Source organism: Dunckerocampus dactyliophorus, chromosome 6 (assembly GCF_027744805.1).
Source record: "Dunckerocampus dactyliophorus isolate RoL2022-P2 chromosome 6, RoL_Ddac_1.1, whole genome shotgun sequence".
Lineage (NCBI taxonomy): Eukaryota > Metazoa > Chordata > Actinopteri > Syngnathiformes > Syngnathidae > Dunckerocampus > Dunckerocampus dactyliophorus.
In genome coordinates, this window is record NC_072824.1 from 6,780,281 (window position 1) to 6,800,710 (window position 20,430).

At 42.5% G+C, this 20,430-nt stretch overlaps 2 protein-coding genes across 6 annotated transcripts; one reads left to right on the top strand and one right to left on the bottom strand.

The window, feature by feature from the left end:
- Positions 1-296: 296 nt before the first annotated feature.
- On the top strand, positions 297-15,449 carry ltv1 (LTV1 ribosome biogenesis factor). 2 transcript variants are annotated; one of them, XM_054779822.1, is made up of 12 exons: positions 297-476; positions 1,015-1,146; positions 1,216-1,413; positions 1,489-1,576; positions 7,694-7,826; positions 7,923-8,130; positions 8,204-8,331; positions 8,401-8,534; positions 10,927-10,979; positions 11,062-11,262; positions 12,518-12,614; positions 14,693-15,449. In XM_054779822.1, the coding sequence occupies exons 1-12, from the start codon at positions 474-476 to the stop codon at positions 14,725-14,727; spliced, it is 1,410 nt and encodes a 469-aa protein (XP_054635797.1). In that variant the 5' UTR covers positions 297-473; the 3' UTR covers positions 14,728-15,449. The 2 variants fall into 2 exon arrangements, with proteins under 2 accessions (XP_054635797.1, XP_054635798.1); XM_054779823.1 differs by having other exon boundaries at positions 12,518-15,449.
- Positions 11,930-20,223, bottom strand: ifngr1 (interferon gamma receptor 1). 4 transcript variants are annotated; one of them, XM_054779827.1, is made up of 6 exons: positions 15,681-16,472; positions 14,507-14,624; positions 14,263-14,447; positions 14,050-14,198; positions 13,758-13,926; positions 11,937-13,692 (listed from the first exon to the last, which is right to left on the bottom strand). In XM_054779827.1, exons 1-6 carry the CDS (start codon positions 15,745-15,747, stop codon positions 13,193-13,195), a joined length of 1,188 nt encoding a protein of 395 aa, XP_054635802.1. In that variant the 5' UTR covers positions 15,748-16,472; the 3' UTR covers positions 11,937-13,192. The 4 variants fall into 4 exon arrangements, with proteins under 4 accessions (XP_054635803.1, XP_054635799.1, XP_054635802.1 ...); XM_054779828.1 differs by lacking the exon at positions 15,681-16,472 and adding an exon at positions 20,093-20,223 and having other exon boundaries at positions 11,930-13,692; positions 14,263-14,624; XM_054779829.1 differs by lacking the exon at positions 15,681-16,472 and having other exon boundaries at positions 11,937-13,480; positions 13,562-13,692; positions 14,263-15,647.
- Between the last annotated feature and the right edge of the window lie 207 nt (positions 20,224-20,430).

The following is a 20,430-nucleotide window of genomic DNA, read 5'->3' on the forward strand; positions in this document are numbered from 1 at the left end:
TATCACACATTTGACATTATTTAACACGACGGGTAGCGATCGTCTTTGCCAATAAAGTTGGAAGAAAAAATATTGACTATACCAATCAAATCGGTCCAAACGGGGATGCGAACCATTGATTACACTTTCAGTATGACTTTGTCTTGCATCCACAAATCATGAACATATATTATTATATTGTATACATTTTTATCGCGTTATAAATGTCACATTTGTTTAATTGTTATAAGTTTTAGTTTTTAGTTTTTGTTTGTTTTAGTTCAATACTCCCTGCGTTTTTGCGTGCAATGGTTCTGTCCAGTCTGCGGCTATCAGCAGCATGGCAGCGCAAGAAACAGGGTGAAACACTCGTGTTCGTTTTTTTTTTGTTTGTTTTAACGGTTTATTTAGTTAACAAGCCACAGCAACCCCAAGTTCGAAGATCACTGCGTCGGAACAGCCAAAGAAACCCCAGACCGAGTCAATGTAGGAAAATGGTAAGCTGAAGTCTTTTCCAGCAAGCTAGCAGCCACTAGCCGGCCAGCTAGCTTAGCTTCGTGTCATGTAAACACCTCATTTTTGGAATATACTTGCGATACCGTCAGTACCTTATTTTTGAAACACTTGACTTGCCGAGAGTTCTATTGCTGTTCTTGCTGTAAATGTTAATGTAACGTGAATTACCAGCACAGATCTTGCGTATCTTGCTTGCTGCTGTAGCAAGTGAATTTCCCTGCTGTGGGATAAATAAAGTACAATACAATACAGATTCTTAACAAACTCCAATCATTCTTGAAGTCTGATGGCAATCAACAGCAAATAAATACGTTTCAATTACCCACTCGCCTCGAGTAGTTTTACCCTATTCTTATCAAGCTACATCATATGCTACTGTGAAGCTCAAACAGTTTTCACGTTTGTTTTCTTTGACTCGCCTAGACGTGTAACGAAACTGAAAGAAGCAATTCTTTTGAGGGGTGTTCTGTGGAGGTTTGTATTTTGAGCTGCACCGGTGTGCTACATTGTCTCTCGCAGCCTCACCGAAAGAAGAAGTCCTTCATTGAGAAGAAAAAGGCGGTGACCTTTCATCTGGTCCACAGGAGTCAGAGGGACCCCCTGGCCGCAGATGAGACCGCTCCACAGCACATCCTCCTGCCCGCCGCCAAGGTAAACTCATGCCATGCACACAGTAGCAGGGTGCCAACCAGACGCTTGAATGTTGACATCTTCTTCCAGGTGGAGGCGGAGAAGCGGCAAGAGGAGCAGAGGAAATACGGCGTCTTTTTTGACGACGACTATGACTACCTGCAGCACCTGAAGGAGGCGTCCCGCCAAACTGAGCTGGTGGCTGCTGGCCCCTCCACCCATTTTCACCTCCATGATGATGGGGAGCATGACGATGGAGAGGAAGTTGACATGGTCAACGTCATACCTGTACGTCCACTCATCTGTCACCATGTGTACTTGTGTTGAATAACCTGCGCAAAAATGTGTCCTGGTGTCTTCCAGGCTGCAAGCATCAAGCTGCCATCGTCGGTGTTTGCCTCTGATTTCGAAGAAGATGTGGGACTTCTCAATAAGGCAGCGCCAATCTCAGGTGAGCTTGTCAGAGTCTGCATCGCCCATGACACCTTCACAGCCTTGACGACACAAGTGACACTTTCATCACTGACCACACGAGGGTGCTGTAGCTACGCTACAATCTCATCAACAATGTTTACATTCTAATGGCTGTACACCACATACTGTCTAGTTTTGTATTGGTGAGAGATGGGCTGGTGAAGCCTCATGAAACTTTGCGACTTTCCTCCAAATTGTGCAGATTCAAATTGGAAGCTCTGGTGCTTCAGTGTTTATCCACATGGCAGTGTTTTCAGGTCAAAACGGCAAAGTATTTTATCGCTTCAGCCTGTAATCCACATGAAAACGGCGTTCTGGGTGTCCTGAAATGGCATGAAAAAAAAACTGCTTCCAGAGTGGGCAAATCTGAAAACGGCGGCTTGTCGTTACCATATAGACGAGCAATCCGCTGCTTTTTTAAAACGACGACGTCAGCAACCCGTCACTGACCAGAAGTAACATAATATCTGAATATTTCGAGTGTCTACTCTATTCCTAAAATGACGCTACTTTGTCTACTTTGTCATAAGTCTAGACGAGCCTTGGAAAGAGGAAGACATGCGTCCTTTCTTCTTCTATAGTTTGGTGTGTCACGTGGTTCCGTCTGCGTTCCGTGTTCACAGTGCCGCTTGTAGGTGTGCCTTGTATATTACATCATTTTCACTCAGTGATCCATTCCCATCTGGATGCAACTATTTACTAAACCAGGACAGTGTGGACGCAAATTTTTTTCAACCCGCCAAAAAAACAAAACATCCCAGGAGCGTCCCGTATGGACATCTGGTGGAAGAGTGCAATCGAAGCAAACTGTGTCATGAAACACCGGTCTCTGTTACTAACGCACAAAATAACATGCCAATGTTCTCCTAACAAGCCCACATTGTTCAATATTGTTGGTGGTTATTATTTACAGTAATCCCTCGTTTATTGTGGATAATTGGTTTCAGACCCAGCCACATTAAGTGAATTTCCGCAAAGTAGGAGTCAATCTTAGTAAACTGAATATTTTCGTAGTTATGGCATCGAAAACTTATTTATGTACTTCTAAATACGGTTTTTAACATTATTAGGGCCATTTAGACATGAAATAACACCAATATAATAGCCTTTACATTTGTATTACCCAATATTGTAGATATAAAAAGAGAAAAAATGACGTATTAGACATAAATAACATAACAGACTCACAGTTTAGCAGTTCCTTGTTTTTTTTTTCTGGACGGCATAGTTCCTGCAGTGGCTATTGTCTCATCAATGTATTGTAATGGCGACATTAAATGGCTTTAAACTGGTATTGCTCAATATAGTAGACATAATAAGAGTAAATAAGCCATTTAAGACATAAATAAAACGCCTGCTCATGTGTCCAAGGGGACCTTAGTGCCAGGCGGACAGGAAGTGACGTCGGAGGTTCCGAGTTGAGTTTTAGCTTGTCGTGGGTCATTGCCCACAACAGTAGTAGTTATTATTATGATTATTGTTATTATTATGACGATGATTGCTATGTTGATATTATTATTATTATTATTATTATTATTATTATTATTATTATTATTATTATTATTATTATTATTATGTGAGGACAATAACTGCCTGTTCGGCTCACTTTCTGGCGACACCTAGCAGCCAATGTAGAATGCTACATGCATGAGTAAAATGCTTCTTCTGCCTTGTACAGTAGACGCCCCTACAACGTAAATAATCCGTTCCGAGAATGTTTACGTTATAGGGTTTTTACGTTATACGAAGCGTAAAATACATGTAAATAGCCTTATCCGTTCCAAGATCTTCCCAAACTCACCCATTTGTCACTTCAAAATATTAAAAGTCCACCAAATATGGTGGGAAAATATAAGAAAACGTTAGCATAAACATAGTAGAGTAACATTCCAATATAAAATAAGGTAATAGATAAGATTAGTGTAAATGAATAAAACTGAAAAACAAAAACAATCAACTAGTTTAAGGGCGACTACGATGAGGAAGGGAGGTTGAAGGGAGAAGCCTGTCTCTCACAAACTCACATACGCACTGTATAAGTCAGCCAATGAGATGAGAGCGTAGGCGGTACCTCGATAATCAGCCAATGAGATGAGAGCGTAGCTGGTGCCCTGATAATCAGCCAATGAGAGCGTGAAGTGTCAGAAGGCATCACCAAGTGTACTGTGTTAGTCATGGAAAATGTTTCCCTCTCTCTGTTACGCAAGCTATTCAAATCGAATTTCTGAACTTGCACCGACTTGACACTTTACGTTATATGGAATTTCTTACGTAATACGATGCAAAAACTTTACATAAATTACGTTCAGTGGAATTTACGTAAAAGGAGGTTTATGTTATGCGAGGTACTACTTTATTTGTATTTTAGTTCATTAAGCTTTTTTTATGCTTGAAAATACTTAATTTAGTCCAAGAATGCGTACAATTTGCTTAAATAGGCATTTTTGTCACTACTAAAAGGCTGTGTTCAACCACAGAACAGCAAACATTTATTATTTTTTGGAAAATGCGATATAGTGAGGGAGCTCTATTCGAACCCTGATACAGCGAGGGACGACCGTGTACAAGTTAAGGCCAAAACAACCTGTCAAACCAATGACATCCACCAATTCATTTTGAGCTGCAAATACTTGCTGTAATGTATGACGCTTCCAGCGTAATCGATCACAAGCTCGGAAAACGCCATTTAGAAGCAGTGTGATTGAGGAAGTCTGACACGAGCTTCGAGGTTTTCGGTTTATTTTATCAACTCCTCTATTGGTATTTGTGCAGTTTCACTGTGATCACAGTCTTATTACAGTAGAGCCTCGTTATTTGTGGGCGTTGCATTCCATGACCCAGAGAAAATGGTGAAAAACGGTCGCACCCATTAAAAACCCTAAAAATGCCCATTTTGACGCGCTAAACTAGGGTTGTCACAAGAATCGATACTTGGTTGCCATATTTGGATGATGTAAAGTATACATTGATACCTGCTTTTTAGGTGTCATTAATATCAGCTATACAGTCTCTCTCGGCCAGCCGTATCAACAGTCTGCTATTCACAGACGATGTGGCCCTGATGGCCTCATTAGGCTGTGACCTTCAGTGTTTCCTGGGGCGGTTTGTAGCTGAGTGTGAAGCCTTTGGGATAAGACTCGGCACCTCCAAATCCGAGGCCATGGTTCTCAGTCGGAAAAGGGTGGGTTGCATCCTAGGGGTTGGGAGTGAGGTCTTGGGGTTTTGTCGCCGTACCGGGCCATCATGGTGAAAAGAGAACTGAGCTGGAAGGCAAAGCTCTCAATTTATCGGTCCATGCATGTTCCCAGCCTCACCTATGATCATGAGCTTTGGGTCGTGACCGAAAGAACAAGATCGAGGACACAAGCAACCAAAATGAGTTTCCTTTATAGGATGGCTGAACTCACCCTAAGAGATAGGGTGTGGAGCTTGGTCATCTGGGAGTGGCTCAGAGTAGAGACCATGCACCTTCACATTGAGAGGAGCCAGTTGTGGTGGCTTGGGAATCTCATCCGGATGCCTCCCCGACGCCTCCCTGGTGAGGTGTTCCGGGCATGCTCAGCCGGGAGAAGGCCCCAGGCCAGACATAGGATACGTTGGAGGGATTATGTCAGCTGCTCCCTCCGCAACCCGGACACGGATAAGCGGAAGAAAATGGATTGATAGATGGACACGAAGAAAGTATTTGACACCGTTTCCCCTGTTTATTCAATGCGGTTGCATTATTTTTATATGGTTTAGCTCCAAATCACTGTAGTCTGTGTGTCGTGCCCCTCAAAGTGACGGCACCCTCGAGGGTACCGCTTTCAGGAGAATAACCAGTTTACAAAACATGCAGTTACACAACATGTCTTCTCAAAGTCTTCCGGTGCAGCGGGTACAGTATGTGATTTGACTTGTGACACAGCACCCTCTGCTGGTTTGATAGCTGCAGCGCTTTTTCCTGTGCAGATAGTGACATCAGTCCACTTTCTATCCAAGTTAGCATAAAAAAAATGAATTATTTAGGATGGGATAAAATAGGATCACATGCTGGGAGAATGAACAGAACAAGAATTTCATTGCATAGCAGAACTACCTGTTCTACTGTGCATATGACAATAAAACTCTTGAATCTCTTGAATCTTGAATCTTATTATCATTACACATCATTACAAGTACGGGGTTTATCATTACAAGTACAGGGTAACAAAAAACAATCCAGAAGTGCATTGTGAATAGTAATTATATATGTATGCCCAAATCTATATTTATATGGGCATTATGAATAGGTATGACTTCTGTCAAGTACTGTACAGATTGATGTGTCTGGGTAAGTATGACTATAGACAAATATACAAGAGTGCAGGAGTGAGCACAAAAAAAAAACAGTTGAAAAATTGCAAGAATTTACATTTTGCATTTGTTGGATCTTAAAGAGGTTCTAAGTAGAGCTTCAAAATGGAAAAATATGAAATGTGAGTGAGACAAAACATTTTCTGAGTAAGCAATTTATTCCAAACAGGCATTCAAGTGAAATAGGCTGTTCATCATCTGATGAAACGTTTAAGAACATAGCTAAAAAAAACTCGATATCTCCCTAAAACAGATATGTACGAAGTAATGAGCTGCTGTGTCGTTCTTGTTAACTGTCATTCAATCCCAGCCATTTTTCAAAAGACAACCCCTTCAGTACTGGTCATATTAGATGATTTTGACTGATCTTTCAAGGCACACAGAATATTGTCTTCTATGGCTATATAAACATGGAACCTACCAAAATAATGATTAGACTCACGTCTTTCATCAGAAAATAATATTAAAATAATAATCAGCAGTGCAACATAGGTAAGTATCAGGAAAATATCAGTTCCCAACTAAATAAGGGAGGAAATCAGCTTTTTGTGAAAAGATACATTTCAAGCATAACTTTAAGTTTGACACTTTGCTTTTGTGACAGCTGTGGTGCCATTGTTTTCAGGAGGCTAGTGAGAATGTTGCTCCAGGTGGTAAAGATGGCTTCACAGAGGGCATCCACTGTCTGGAACTGATGTCCATTTTTGTAAACTTCACTTGCAATCCATCCCAAAGTATTCTCAATTGGATTTAGATCAGGAGAATACGCAGGATGTTCCAAAAGAGTGAAGTTATTCCTCTGGAAGAAGTCCTTTGTCAGGCAGGCATTTTGAATTGCAGTGTTGTCCTGTTGAAAAAGCCGGTCATTACCACACATACGAGGGCCTTCAGTCATGAGTGATGTCCCCTGCAACATCTCTTCATAGCCAGCTGACGTTTGACGCCCTTGCACAACCTGATACTCCATTGTTCCATTGAAGGAAAAAGCATCCCAAGTCTGTGATGAGCTCCTTGGTTCTGGTGGTGTTAAGGAGCAGGTTGTTCTCCTCGCACCAAGCAGCCAGATGCTGTACCTCCTCCCTGTAGGCTGTCTCATCCTTGTTGCTAACGAGACCCATCACTGTTGTATCAGCAGCACTTTGTGATGGAATTTGATCCATTTACACTTTTAAAGCAAAAAAATCTGCGTATATTCGGCAGCGCAAATGCCGAACCACAAATAGGCGGACATGACTGTACAGTACAAACAATTTTCTCTTGAGGGATCATAATGACAATCATAAAAACAAAACATAACAAAAACATAGGTTGATGAGACTTAAGTATGTCACAAAATCTGTAAAATATTGCATATCTTGTCACTGGACTCGTTTCCAGTGAGGGTTGGACTCTGCCAGGACTGCCCTTTGTCACCAATACGGTTCATTCAGGGTGTTGAGAGGATCTGATCTCCTTGGGGAGGTATTCAGGGCACATCGGAAAGTTAGGAGGCCTCAGGGAAAATCCAGTGCACGTTGGAGAGACTATGCATCTCAACTGGTGTGGGAATGCCTTGGGATCAGCCAGAAGGCGCTGGACAAAATAGCTGAGGAGAGGGAAGTCTGAGCTTCCCTCTTTAGACTGCTGCCCCCGTGACCCGACTTCGGACAGGTGGAAGATGATGAATTGATGAATCTTGTCATTGGCTGTATTGACGTGGCAACTTGTTTGCTAAAGGAGGTCAGGGTCAAAGTGGTAATTGCAATGTGCTTTCTGTCAGGACCACGTCTGGACATGGACCCCGACATTGTGGCCGCTCTCGACGAGGACTTCAACTACGAAGACCCTGAGAACGAGCTGGAAGACGACTTCATTGTGAAAGCTAACCGTGCGAGTACCGCCATAGCGCTCAGGTGTTTAAAAAAAAAAAAAAGTGGGGTGGAACTGATTTGCTTAAGCAGCCACCCGATACTAATTTGAGCTCAACATGTGAACTTCCTGTTTGACAGAGGCGATGATGACGACGAAGATGAGTGGGAGGACACAGATGATGACGGTGATTTCGACTCAGAGAGTGGGCTCTCAGAAGATGGCCGCCTTCGTGAGTTCCTCTTCTCGGACGAGGAGACGAAGAGTCGCTTCACCGAGTACTCATTGACCTCGTCCGTGATGAGGAGGAGCGAGCAGCTCACCTTGCTGGATGACCGCTTCGAGAAGGTGAGTATGGCTCTCAACCTTTGCGTCCGATCGGCTTCCGCATGACGTTTTACAGGAAGCATGCGTTGTTCAGATTTACGAACAGTACGATGACGATGAGATCGGCGCTCTGGACAACGCTGAGCTGGAAGGCTTCATCCAGCTGGACAGCGCTCGACTGGAGGAAGTCATCAAAGACTACTTTGTCCAGAAAGACAGGGAGTGAGTTAAGGACTTGTGCATGGACACCTCATGTCAATGTCCGTGTCTCTGATCATGTCTCTGCTTCAGCTCACTTAGGCCTGATGACTTGGGCCCAAAAGAACTTCCTGTCTTACAAGAGGAGGAAGATGACGAGGAGGAGGAGATGGAAACGTTGGTCATCAAGGCGCCAGAAGAGAAGTGGGACTGCGAGACCATCATCAGTGAGTCCTATCGTCCTCAGCTACAACATCAGTGTTTCCCCTACCTTTATGTAAGTGTAGAGAAGCCATGGCATTAGAGAGACTGGGATCCTATCATCTACACCAGGTGTCCTCAAGCACTGGACCACGGCCCGGTACCGGTCCGTGGGCAGGGCTGGACTAGGCCGCAGGATGCTTTCAGGTGCAATGATTAAGAAATATAAAAAATACACTTTTAAATACATTTGTAAATAACTATATCAAATTTTATGTAAGTGCATATCAATTTTGAAAATATGAGCCATTATTTTATTTAAAAAATAATATACAGTTAGAAATCCCATAGCTTTTGCATTTGTGTTAGATGGTCCTTGTGTGCTAACGTTCTCCCACGCTGCACAGATAGACTGCTATACTCTATTTTTACAGTTTTTTCTTTCACCTCATATTTGGTCTCAAATGCTGATACTATGTGGAAGTTTTGATGACATTATTGAGTGCTAATGTGCATGTTTGCTTTGTGCACAACTTGAAGTTAATTTCTGGGAGCTCACTGCCTGTTTCAACACACATCAAACAGCGACGTTCTAATCTTCTCTCTGAAAAACAAACTCCAGGCTCACACTGGTGGATGGTGGGTCTGCTTTTAATTTGATGTTGTTCCTGTCAAAGTCTTACACAATACATAATAAATAAGTAAATGTACAAAATGCCTGCGGGCTTTGTTTGGAAAATAGCTCTAAAAGTAGCAATGTTACAAAATTTAGAAATTTGTAAAATCAAGTCTGTTGATTAATTCTATCTGATAAAACAGGACTTGAACATTTGATATGATACAGCATTCACTTCTCTACCCCAAATATTAAAGAAGTTGGATCAGCTTATCCTCACTAGAGTAGCAGATAGGCTGGAGCCTATCCCAGCTGACTTTGGGCGAGGGGTACCCCCTGGACTGGTCACCAGCCAATCACAGGGCACATATAGACAAACAACAATTCACACTCACATTCATACCTACAATTTAGAGTTGCCAATTAAACTAACATGCATGTTTTTGGAACGTAGGAGGAAAACGGAGTACCTGAAGAAAACCCATGCACGCACGGGGAGAACATGCAAACTCCACACAGAGATGCCCAACCCAAATCTTCCAGATCTCCTGACTGTGTGGCCAACATGCTAACCACTAGGGAACTATGTGACCCTGGAGCAGATTTTATACAGGAAAATAGTGCCTTTGGTCCCCATTGCTTTAACATTGAGTCAAGACAAAAGCTGTGATCGACCCACAAGCAACTGTACTACAAAATATATAATAACTATAATAACAGAGTATCCATTTACATGTTTTCGATAATCAAAAAGTCCAGGGAAGAAAGTCAAGTGTCATATTTTTCATGTATAGGCCTTGCACTGCAGTGCAGCAGCACACTGTGTATTGGTTTTCACCCCACACTAACCACAATGCAAATGCGACTTGTAGTATTTCCGGGCAAAAAAAACAAAAACGGACAAATCAATTTTTATTAAATTTCGTCTGCAGACAGATCCGTCCATCCATTTTCTATACCGCTTCTCCTCATCTGCAGATACAGTAGATATTAAAGTAAGCTTCTTCCATAGCTCCGGGCCATGAATTTGAAAGGCTTTTAAGTCAGGGGTCTCAAACTCAATTTCACTGGGGGCCAGTGGAGGTAGAGTCTGGGAGTAGGGCTGGGAATGTCAGGGTGCCTCACGATACGATACAATTCACAATACATCCATGTGATAACACCACTGTTAGTTCAGTGTTGGCGTTTTCTTGCCCTGTAAGTATGGAAGTAACACTGAGCTTGCCCGGATGTTGCGGGCTGCAGTTACACTACTCTTTGATGTCCAAACGGCCCGCCAGTTTGAGACCCCTGCTTTAAGTTGTACTTAATCTTTCCAAGCACGAATTGGCTTGATGTGGTCCAACACTCGATATAAATCCGATATATGAAATTGAAGACGTAATCTACCTAACAAAGGTGTATACGAATGAAAATACACCTGATATCATATGAAAAAAAAAATGCATTTTTAAGGACGTCCGCACGGACTCTGCTACAGAGCGCACACGCTCACTGTCAGATTTTTTTTCTTTGCTAAAATATGAGTTTTGTAACATTGCAACTAAAAGTCTGGACCCGTATTCCACTGCTGCAAACTCTTTGGGTTACACATCTCGTGGACTGTGATGTTTTTGTGTGCATATAAAATACTGCAGCTTTTGGCCGGACGTTGAGAGAATGACGAAGAGGTGCTCAACAATCACTATTGAAACTAACATTCACACTAAAACAACCATAGTCGTATACCTGCAGCCATTTCCCACTGTCTTTTCCTTTTATTCTATTCTATGTGATAAATATCTCCGTGTGGTCACCTGCAGGCACCTACTCCAACATCCACAACAGACCCAAAGTCATCGACCATCCTCCAAGGGTACTGAGCCGCCTTGCCTCTTTTAGAGCGGGTGAAAAGAAATGATGCAATCAGACGTCGGTGTGTCTTTCCTGCTGTCCAGGTGAAGCCCATCCGCGTGTCCAACAGGACGGGAGTGCCTCTGGATGTGCTCCCCACTAGAGGGCCCACCAGCAAGCAGGCGGAGCGCATGAGCAGGATCAACGACTCGGACCTCCCTCGCGTCTCCACTCAGGCCCGCCACAAGGACGAGGGCAAGGACGAGAGGAAAGCCCGGAAGCAGGCCATCAAGGAGGAGCGTAAGGTGAGGGAAAGTCATGTCAAAGAATATAATGCTCATTTTTATGGGTGTCGCAAGAGCTCCTCAAACGAAATCACGTGAAACGTGATGAGATTTCTCGTTGGGAGAAAACCTGTATCTCGAGAACAGGGCAGCCAGAAGCCAATCAGACTGAACTATGGCCCAGCTACTATGAATGATAAAACCGTATAATACAGAAGTAGCAGTGTGCAAGGCATTATTGGAAGCACACATTAAGAGTTTTGGGCACACCTTGCAATCCAACCTACCTCGGTGTTCACAGCGTCAGCGAGTGACATGGCTGTTTTTTTCCCATCATAGTTAACAGCTGCTTGCTAATTGCTGATGTCCAAGCAGAAGCTGTAGTAATTCTACACTTGATTTATTTTACTTAAGATTTGTCTGATCAACCAAAGTAGATGTTCAAACTTGTCTGCGCCCTTAATTATCAAGTGGTTCTGTTGACGCTCATTGCACCCGACTGAGATCCAATTTTCAAGCACCGCCGATCACTGGTTCTGCTTCATAACACACCTCATGCATAGAAGAGAGCCGTGTTCACAATTTAGCGAGATGGTCACTCTATTTAGCAAGTACGGGGTGCACATTTACTGTAAGTGTTTCTTACGTCATGCATTTAATTGATAATTACAATACAATACAATACAAGCCATCAACAAAGTTGAAGTATCCGCCGAGCAGGTGAGCGGGATTGAGCTCCACTTCCGTAACACCCTGCAAGGCACGTCCGAAAGCTGTAAAAATCCCTCCACAATGCAACCCGGTCCTTGACCAAGAGTGCCAGGAAGGCAGAGCTTGGACACACTTACCTGGCCTTCCTGGTGAAATAGACATAGGTGTCCAAAGTGGGACAGGGCTCATTACAGAAATACAATAAACAAAAACCCAGCAAAAATGGAAAAATAGAGCAAAAAGACAATGTAACTAGAAAACTATTTAAGTTGATGCTAATAAAAACACAAATCTGTATTTAATCTGTAACAATGCGTTCCAGGGTCCATCATAAAACATGTCACATATTAAGATTGTTGCCCAAGTGTAAAAAGAAGAGTATTATCAAACTGAAATAAAACTGCTCACCCTTTCAAGACATCATCCAGTCACATAGTGGCCTAAAATTAGCTTACGCAATTTAATTGCGTCGTGCTTCATTTGTTGCTATTAGTTTCAATGTCCTGTTCTATGGCTACCATCATACAGGTCTCTTGACCTTCCAGGGCATTGTGTGTGTTTGCAGGAAAGGCGAGTTGAGAAGAAGGCCAACAAGATGGCGTTCAAGGAGGAAAAGGCGCGTCAGGAGAAGCAGATGTTGAACCTGAGGAACAACGTTCAAGGTCTCAAACTGTCGTAAAACATCTGTAACGTTGTCAAAGCTGGACTAGTTTTACTTCATGAGCAAGAACTGCAGACGCTTTCTAGAAGCGTCTGCTCTTTCTGGATTACGACTCCACCCAGCAAACCCTGAAGACCCAATGGCAAGGTTCATGATGTTTGTTTGAAATCACGTTCTTTTTGTGATCATGCTGGTTCAGCTGCTGAGCATCAGAACAATTCAGAAGCTCAAACCACACAAATAATAAAAACACATTTATTTCAGTGGCACTATCAACTTTCATACAGTAGACAGCTAAGAGTCTCCTGCCGAGGCAACCTGTTTTTCTGGTTGGTGGGTCGCCGTGGCAACGCTGTGTCATGCAGGTGTGATTCTGAATCAAGGCGCATTCCATAAAGGGGAGAGGTGTGGCTCTCCGGAATACAAACAAAATGTCTGCTTCCAGAAGTCATCAGCTTGTGGCAGCTGGAAACATTCGGATCACAAGATGCATCTCCAGACAAAAGTCTTGGGATGATGGCTCACACCTAAACTGACAGCTTGTCTTTCTCAAGTTTCCACACAATGAAGGTCTGTCTGCTACCTTCTTCCCTCGGTGTACCCCACAGCGGCATCTCCATCACCCAGGTCCACCGCCACATGTGTGCGATCGTAAACAGACTCCTCTTGTACGTCCTCCACGTGTTCATCCTCCACCTGCCCCTCATCCTCTGGATGGATGGAAACGCTTTCTGTTGACGTGGACTCATCTGAGTCCTCCTCGTCACTCTGGGAGATCAACCGGACTTCTTCCACCCCAGAGACCATTTCCACCACGCAGTTGGCGTCCATGTTGCAATCGCCTTTAGACAAAATGCGGCTTGGTCGCTGTGAGAGAATGTTCAAAGGTTTTTTGGGGGTTTTTTTTACACAAGTGTGTGACACTGTTGTTGCATGCGGATATCTTACCAGACTTTTTGGAAGATCTTCTTTAGTGATCTTCGTGGTCCACGCCCTCACCTTCCAGATTAGGACGCCGATCACACTGATGATGATGAGCAAGACAGTCAGCAGTAGAGCCAGTGTCATTGCCTCCAAAGCTAACACGGACACACACAATAAGCCACAATGCCGCTAAAAGACGGTAACACAGAGAGACACTCACCATCAGACTGGTGCAAACAGGCAGGTGCCGTCTTTTGGAATTCAACATAGCGTCCGGCCCGGTCGCTCATGGATCCTGTCAGCGTGACGCAATGGTCCACTCCCTCTGGGAACAACATATGCACTCTGCACGTCTCCTGTTCCATTTGACACAATCCTGGGATGTCACGCTGAGAATGACAAAAGGACAGTGTTAACGCACAAAAAAAAGTATTTCAGATGATGTGCCGCAAACCTGCTGTGGGATGCTCTATGTTGGTTACTATTAAGAAGGACGTAATTATCTTTCTTACGCCATTTGGAGATATAGTGAAGTCCAAATGGACAGCGTCCCTCCAGGTGACCTGTCTCAGTTCCGGGTAGTAACGGAGCGGATTCGGGAAGCTCACGACGGTTCCCAAGTCGTCTGCCCTCACATCCACAGGCGGGAAGTCCAGCTTGCCTGCAGACAAAGCAGCGTCACATTGGAGCAGAGCGTGGCGGTGGAGATGGTGTCCGTCACTCACACGTCACATCGGCCATCTTCAGCTGGTTGAAGGTAAACGTCTTGGACACGTTGGTGGAGAAGTGTCCCCCCTGTGCGGCCGTCAGCGTGACATAGTGGACGTCCATGATGCTGTCGAGCGAGTCCCACACGAGGGCACTCACGTTGTTGCACTTGTGCTCCGTCGTCACGGTCTCCAGGTATAGTCTGAAGACAAGAGTTACAAACGGGACACAACAAAAGGTGCGTGGGCGTGACGGTCTCACCTGTCTGAGCTTCCCACATACACCAGGAACCTGGTGGGCGCCTCGTCTCGGCCATAATCCCAGTCCACGCTGGCCAGCGCATTGTGACACGTCACTGTCACGTTGGTGGGCGGAGCCACTGCAGACAGTGAGAACGTCCACATTGTTCATTTTGACAATGTTACTTTTTTTTCCCCTGTGCTGTAGTGACGCCTGAAAGAGTCGCGCTGGACATGGAGTGAGGTTGGAGCTCCGGGAGTGTGCAGATGCAGACCATATGTTTTACACTTGGAATGTTCTTAACTTCTGTTTCCACACTAGTGTCCTAATGAGCAGATTATGTTCTTTAGACTGCGTTAAACATGCATCAACAGTCATTTGAATTCTTTGGCTGGTTTTCCACGGATGGCAATGTGCTTCTTGTTTGTGGTTCTGAAGCAGAGACAGACGCTGTGCACCATTCCATCTTTGTTTGCCTCTTCATCATCACCGTCCACAATGTGCCTCTATTGCTCTGGTGTGTTTAAAAACTATATCAACTTCCAGTCTTTGAAATGTTGTCTGCGGGTAAGTTGAAGATCACAGGTTAGACCTCTCGGTTGTCCATCTGATATTTGACCAAATTGAAGACACTTCTTTGTTGGGTTTTTAAAGGTGCTGCTCAATGTGCCACCCAGGCCCATGCACAGATTAGCTACACTCATAAACCTTTATAATATTTCCTACAGTTTAAGTGTGTCTTTCTGACCAAACAACGTTTTTATGACTGTCGTGTTGGCCTATGAGGCAAAGGTGACGGGTGCAGTTTGTACCTTGAACACATCACGTCTTTGTACTCAAGTGCATCACATACTGAAACTTACCTGATGAAGTTAGTTCTCTTTATTTTTCTTCAGCTTTTGTCACATTTGAAATCAAATGTTTTGTGAAACTACATTAAAGTGAAACACACGTTACACCCAAAGCTTTGTGATTGCTTTTTTTGGCTGCGATTCAACAATCTGTCACTTCCAAAGACTTTTTCACATGTACACAATCATCAGTGAGACAAAAAAAAGTGACATTAATTCCTTATTATGCATGTAAATGTAGTTATTAAATATAAACAGATGGATTGTGTGCGAAAACACGTGTGTTGGAAGCGTCACGTAAAGAACTGACGAATGTGTAAGGAAAGACAAGAGGACAAACAGACCAGGCTCAGAGGACACCTCGGTGACCAGCAGCATCCACAGGGCCATGAACACACCACCCGGCAGCATGCTTCACGTGGTCAGGCTCTCCTCTAAGAAGCGCGCCAAACTCCCGCACGCGCTCATCACAACAAGAAGCTTCTCGTCGCTCACGTCGTTACTTTCTTATTGCTTATTTCTTGATCCTGTCCCGTTGGTTGTCTGTCTTCCTCTTCCCAATGAAGAACAACCAGCCCACAATCACGTTCACCTGGCCAAACCGGAAGTCACCTGGTGACGTCTAAGCACTTTTACGTTAAAAGGCCGTGGAATGTAGAAAAACAGGAAGGACAAACGGAACGAACTAAAAGAAAACAATCGCACATCTTCACCATTTACAATATATCCATTTGTCTCTTTTGCAAAACTACTATAAATTTTGGTATGGGCTTACTATTTTAATTTGTTTCTTTTAGGAAATTCTAATGCAAATAGAGCATTCATTTCCTCATGATATTTTTTGTATTCATTATACTCTGGGTTAAATACAGTATCAATCATTTTAAAAGACAAAGCTGAACTTTTCATTTCATAAGCAGGGTCTCAAGAAGCCTTTTCCTCGATGGACAACTTCGACATACATTTTTGAGATTCAAACGGTGATGACATCATGGACGGGCTATGTAGCATTTTGTTAGCAAAATACCTTCTTTGTTAGAAGCCAAGGACATTTTGTGCTAAAAATACATTTCTATTCTTTTTCACTTCTATTGTGAAGGTGCGATCTCAGGTGAGGGAAGGTGAGGTCTAAACTTCAAATGCTGCATCACAGCAGTCATTTGTTTACGAGCGTGTCGGCCTACGGCTTCCAGCTTGGAGACAAAATGAAATCCTCTTAAAGGATTACAGCGACATCACTGATGAACACTGATGACAATAGTCAGCGCACAATGATGACTGGCAACAAACTAGACTAGGATGCTAACTAGAAGATTCAGCTACAGCCCCTCCTCATTCACAACCAACCAATCAAGCGGTCCACCGATCATCTAGTTTAACAGCAACCAAATGAAGAGCATAAAAAATCCACAGTAGCTCGCCAACTGACTAACCAATCAAGTAACTAAACAAACCAACCAAATGAAGAATCAGTCAAGATTCAAGAGTTTTATTGTCATATGCCCAGTAAAACAGGTAGTTCTGCTATGCTATGAAATTCTTGTTCTGTTCATTCTCCCAAAAAAAGAAAGAAAAACACAAAAAAATGAATAGAACAAGAATTTCATTGCATAGCAGAACTACCATATTCCTCAATAAAATAACTAATCACAACCAATGTGTTGACTACTTAACCAATCCACCAGGCAATTAACCAACCCAACCAACAAACTCAAACTAATCAATCAATTAAACCAGATGTGTCCAAACAGAGGGCCACATACTAAAAAAAAAGGCAGGATGCAAGGGCTACCTTGATATATTTTTTAGATATGCTAAGAAGTTATCCTGTATATCTATATCTGCATTTTTCTTTTCGGAAAAGTGACTCATAATATTTTGAATTGATTTCCCCCACCTAATTTTCAAAAATATGACAATTTTATTTTGTTTTTTTCTCATAATATTGCAATTTTTTAAGAATAATGCATTTTTTCTTATTCATAATATTTACTCTATGCTACCAAAACATTACATTATTTTTCCTCATAAAATTACAACTTTATTTGAGTTAAATTGTGACTTTCTTTCTCGTTGGAACACAAGTTTTTTTCTCTTAATATTTTTACATTATTCTTGTAATATTACAGCTGTTTTTTTTCCATTTCCGCTGTTGTTTTTTTATTTTTCAACTATTTTAATTTTCTTCTTGTAGATTTTTTCTTGTAATATTAGGACTTCATTCCCATAATATTTTGACTTTATTCTCGTAACATGATAACTTTTTTCCGCAACTTAATTTTCCAAAAATGACCATTTTTTACAATATTTGCCGTTTTTTTGTTTCTCATAATACACTACTAATCAAAATCTTAGGACCAGTTGAAAAATTGCTAGAATTAGCATTTTGCACATTTGGATCTTAATGATGTTTTAAGTAGAGCTACAATATGCAAAAGCAAGAAGGGGGAGTGAGACAAAAAGCATTTTGAAAAAGTAATTTATTGAAAACAACAATTAAAATGAAATAGGCTGTTTATCACCTGATCAAAAGTTTAAGACCACAGGCTATAAAAGCCAAAATCTGCTCAAAATGTTCATTTTCTGTCAGGCATTCACACTGTCATGCCCTCCTGATGGCTAAAGATAAGAAGCTTTCTCTTTTTCAACGTGGTCAGATTGTCGAGCTGCATAAGCAAGGCCTCTCGCAGCGTGCCATTGCTGCTCAGGTTGGGTGCAGTAAATCAGTCATTCTCCTTTTTTTGAAAGACCCTGAGCATTATGGAACAAAAATATCACACCTGCACTGAGCCGGAGGATCCGATTGGCTGTCCATGAAGACACAGGGCGGTCTTCCACCCACATTAAGGCCTTACTGGTGACGACTGCAGCGCAAATAACCATCAGACGCCATCTGCGGGAAAAGGGTTGAAAAAACAAAAAACAAATTCAAAGACCTCGTCTCCTTCAACGCCACAAAACTGCCTGTTTAGACTTTGCCAGGGAGCATCAAACATGGGACATTGAAAGGTGGAAAAAAGTTTTATTCTCTGATGAGAAAAAATATAACCTTGACGGTCCAGATGGCTTCCAACGTTACTGGCATGACAAGGAGATCCCACCTGAGATGTTTCTACCTGACACAGTGGAGGGGGGTCCATCATGGTCTGGGGTGCTTTTTCATTCAGTGGAACACCGGAGCTTCAGGTGGTGCAGGGTCGTCAAACGGTGACTGCTTACGTGCAGATGTTGCAGCGGATAAATGACTGAGGGCCCTCGTCTGTGTGGTAACAACTGGGTTTTTCAACAGGACAACACTGCAGTTCACAATGCTCGCTTGACCAAGGACTTCTTCAGGGAGAATAACATCACTCTTTTGGACCATCCTGCATGTTCCCCTCATTTAAATCCCATAGAGAACATTTGGGGATGGATGGCAAGGGAAGTTTATAAAAATGGCCATAAGTTCCAGACAGTTGATGCCCTTGGTGAAGCCATCTTCACCACTTGGAGCAATGTTCCCACTAGCCTCCTGGAAACACTCGTATCAAGCATGCCCAAACCCATTTTTGAAGTGATGAACAAGAACGGTGGAGCTTCTCATTACTGAGTCCTACTGAGAACATTTTTGTTCTGGTTTGGAGAGTTTTTTGTTATTTTTTGAGCAATGGTCTTAAACTTTTGATCAGCTGATAAACAGCCTATTTCAGTTTAATTGTTGTTTTCAATAAATTACTTTTTCAAAATGCTTTTTGTCTCACTCCCCCTTCTTGTTTTTGCATATTGTAGCTCTACTTAAAACCTCATTAAGATCCAAATGTGCAAAATGCAAATTCTTAAAATTTTTCAACTGGTTTTAAGATTTTGATCAGGAGTGTATTATTCACCTTTATGGTACTGTTATTCTTGTAATAAAAAATTATCGTAATGTCACTTCTGACATTTTTTCCTCTTAACATTTTGACTTTATTATAGTAAAATTAATGCTGATTTTTCAGTTTTTGCTGTTTTTTTTAATTTAGTCATTTTTTTCAATAAAATTTCTAGAATATGCCGCGAGGCAATTAAAAAAAACAGCCATGGGCCGCAAATGGCTTCCAAGCCGCACTTTGGACACCCCGAATTAAACGAACCAAGCAAATGTCCAACCAATCAACTAACTAACTAACCAACTAACTCACCACAGGACTAAATTAACTCACTAATTGATTAATTCAACAACGAATTGACGAATAAATTAACCAGCTCGACCAAACAAGTGATCCAGCACCTGCACAACCAATCAATCAATCAGCGAACAAAGCAAACAACAAACCAACCAAGTAACCATACAACCAATTGGGTAAACAAAGAACCACATAACTAATAAACTAACTACTCACCTAAGCAACCAGTCGACTAACTTATCAGTTGACTAATTCAACCCAACTAACTAGCTAACACATCAATTAATATATCAGCTAACTACAAAAACTGACTGACTGACTGACCAGTTTTCTCCTGACGGACATGATGGACAGTTGTCGTTGTTGTTGTTGTGGGTGTGGGCTGATGGGGATTAATCATCATGGGTGTCATGACAGGTCCCTCGGTACCCGTGACGGTCCTGCTGGTCTCCGCGTTGCGAGCGTGCTATTCCCGCCACGTGACGAGTAATTACAGCTGCAGGCTGCACGCTAATCCTCCACGCACAAATCCGCCCCAGACAGATGTTGAACCGTGGCATGGTGGACATGTCGCTCTTTGATTCGGACGCCCGTGCTACTTCCAAGCTCACCTGCTCATTTAGCCGACAGCTTGCTCTGGGATTAGCATTAGCAAATTTCAGGTACTCCAGGGGTGTCCAAACGTTTTCCATTGACTGCTGCAAACTGAAAAAACTAGGGATGGATGGGTCACTTTGATGTTTTACATTTGATGTTTTACCTTTTGTAAACCAACAAATGTACATATGCTAAAAAGTTATCCCTCATTTATCACGGTTAATTTGTTACAGACCCAACCGCGATAAGTGAATTTCCTTAAAGTAGGATTCAATAATAATAAATGGAATATTTTCGGCGTTAAGAGCATAGGAAACCTCTTTACGGTCTTCTAAATACAATCCTTAGAATG

Bases quoted from the DNA above. Each gene is read 5' to 3' on its own strand.
- ltv1 (XM_054779822.1), top strand. The intron at 8,332-8,400 runs GTGAGTTAAGGA...TCTCTGCTTCAG, and splicing joins TTTGTCCAGAAAGACAGGGA to CTCACTTAGGCCTGATGACT. The intron at 8,535-10,926 runs GTGAGTCCTATC...GGTCACCTGCAG, and splicing joins GGACTGCGAGACCATCATCA to GCACCTACTCCAACATCCAC.
- ifngr1 (XM_054779824.1), bottom strand. From the start codon at position 14,656: ATGAACAATGTGGACGTTCTCACTGTCTGCAGTGGCTCCGCCCACCAA. The intron at 14,199-14,262 runs GTGAGTGACGGA...CTTTGTCTGCAG, and splicing joins GAAGATGGCCGATGTGACGT to GCAAGCTGGACTTCCCGCCT. The intron at 13,927-14,049 runs GTAAGAAAGATA...TGTCATTCTCAG, and splicing joins TCACTATATCTCCAAATGGC to CGTGACATCCCAGGATTGTG.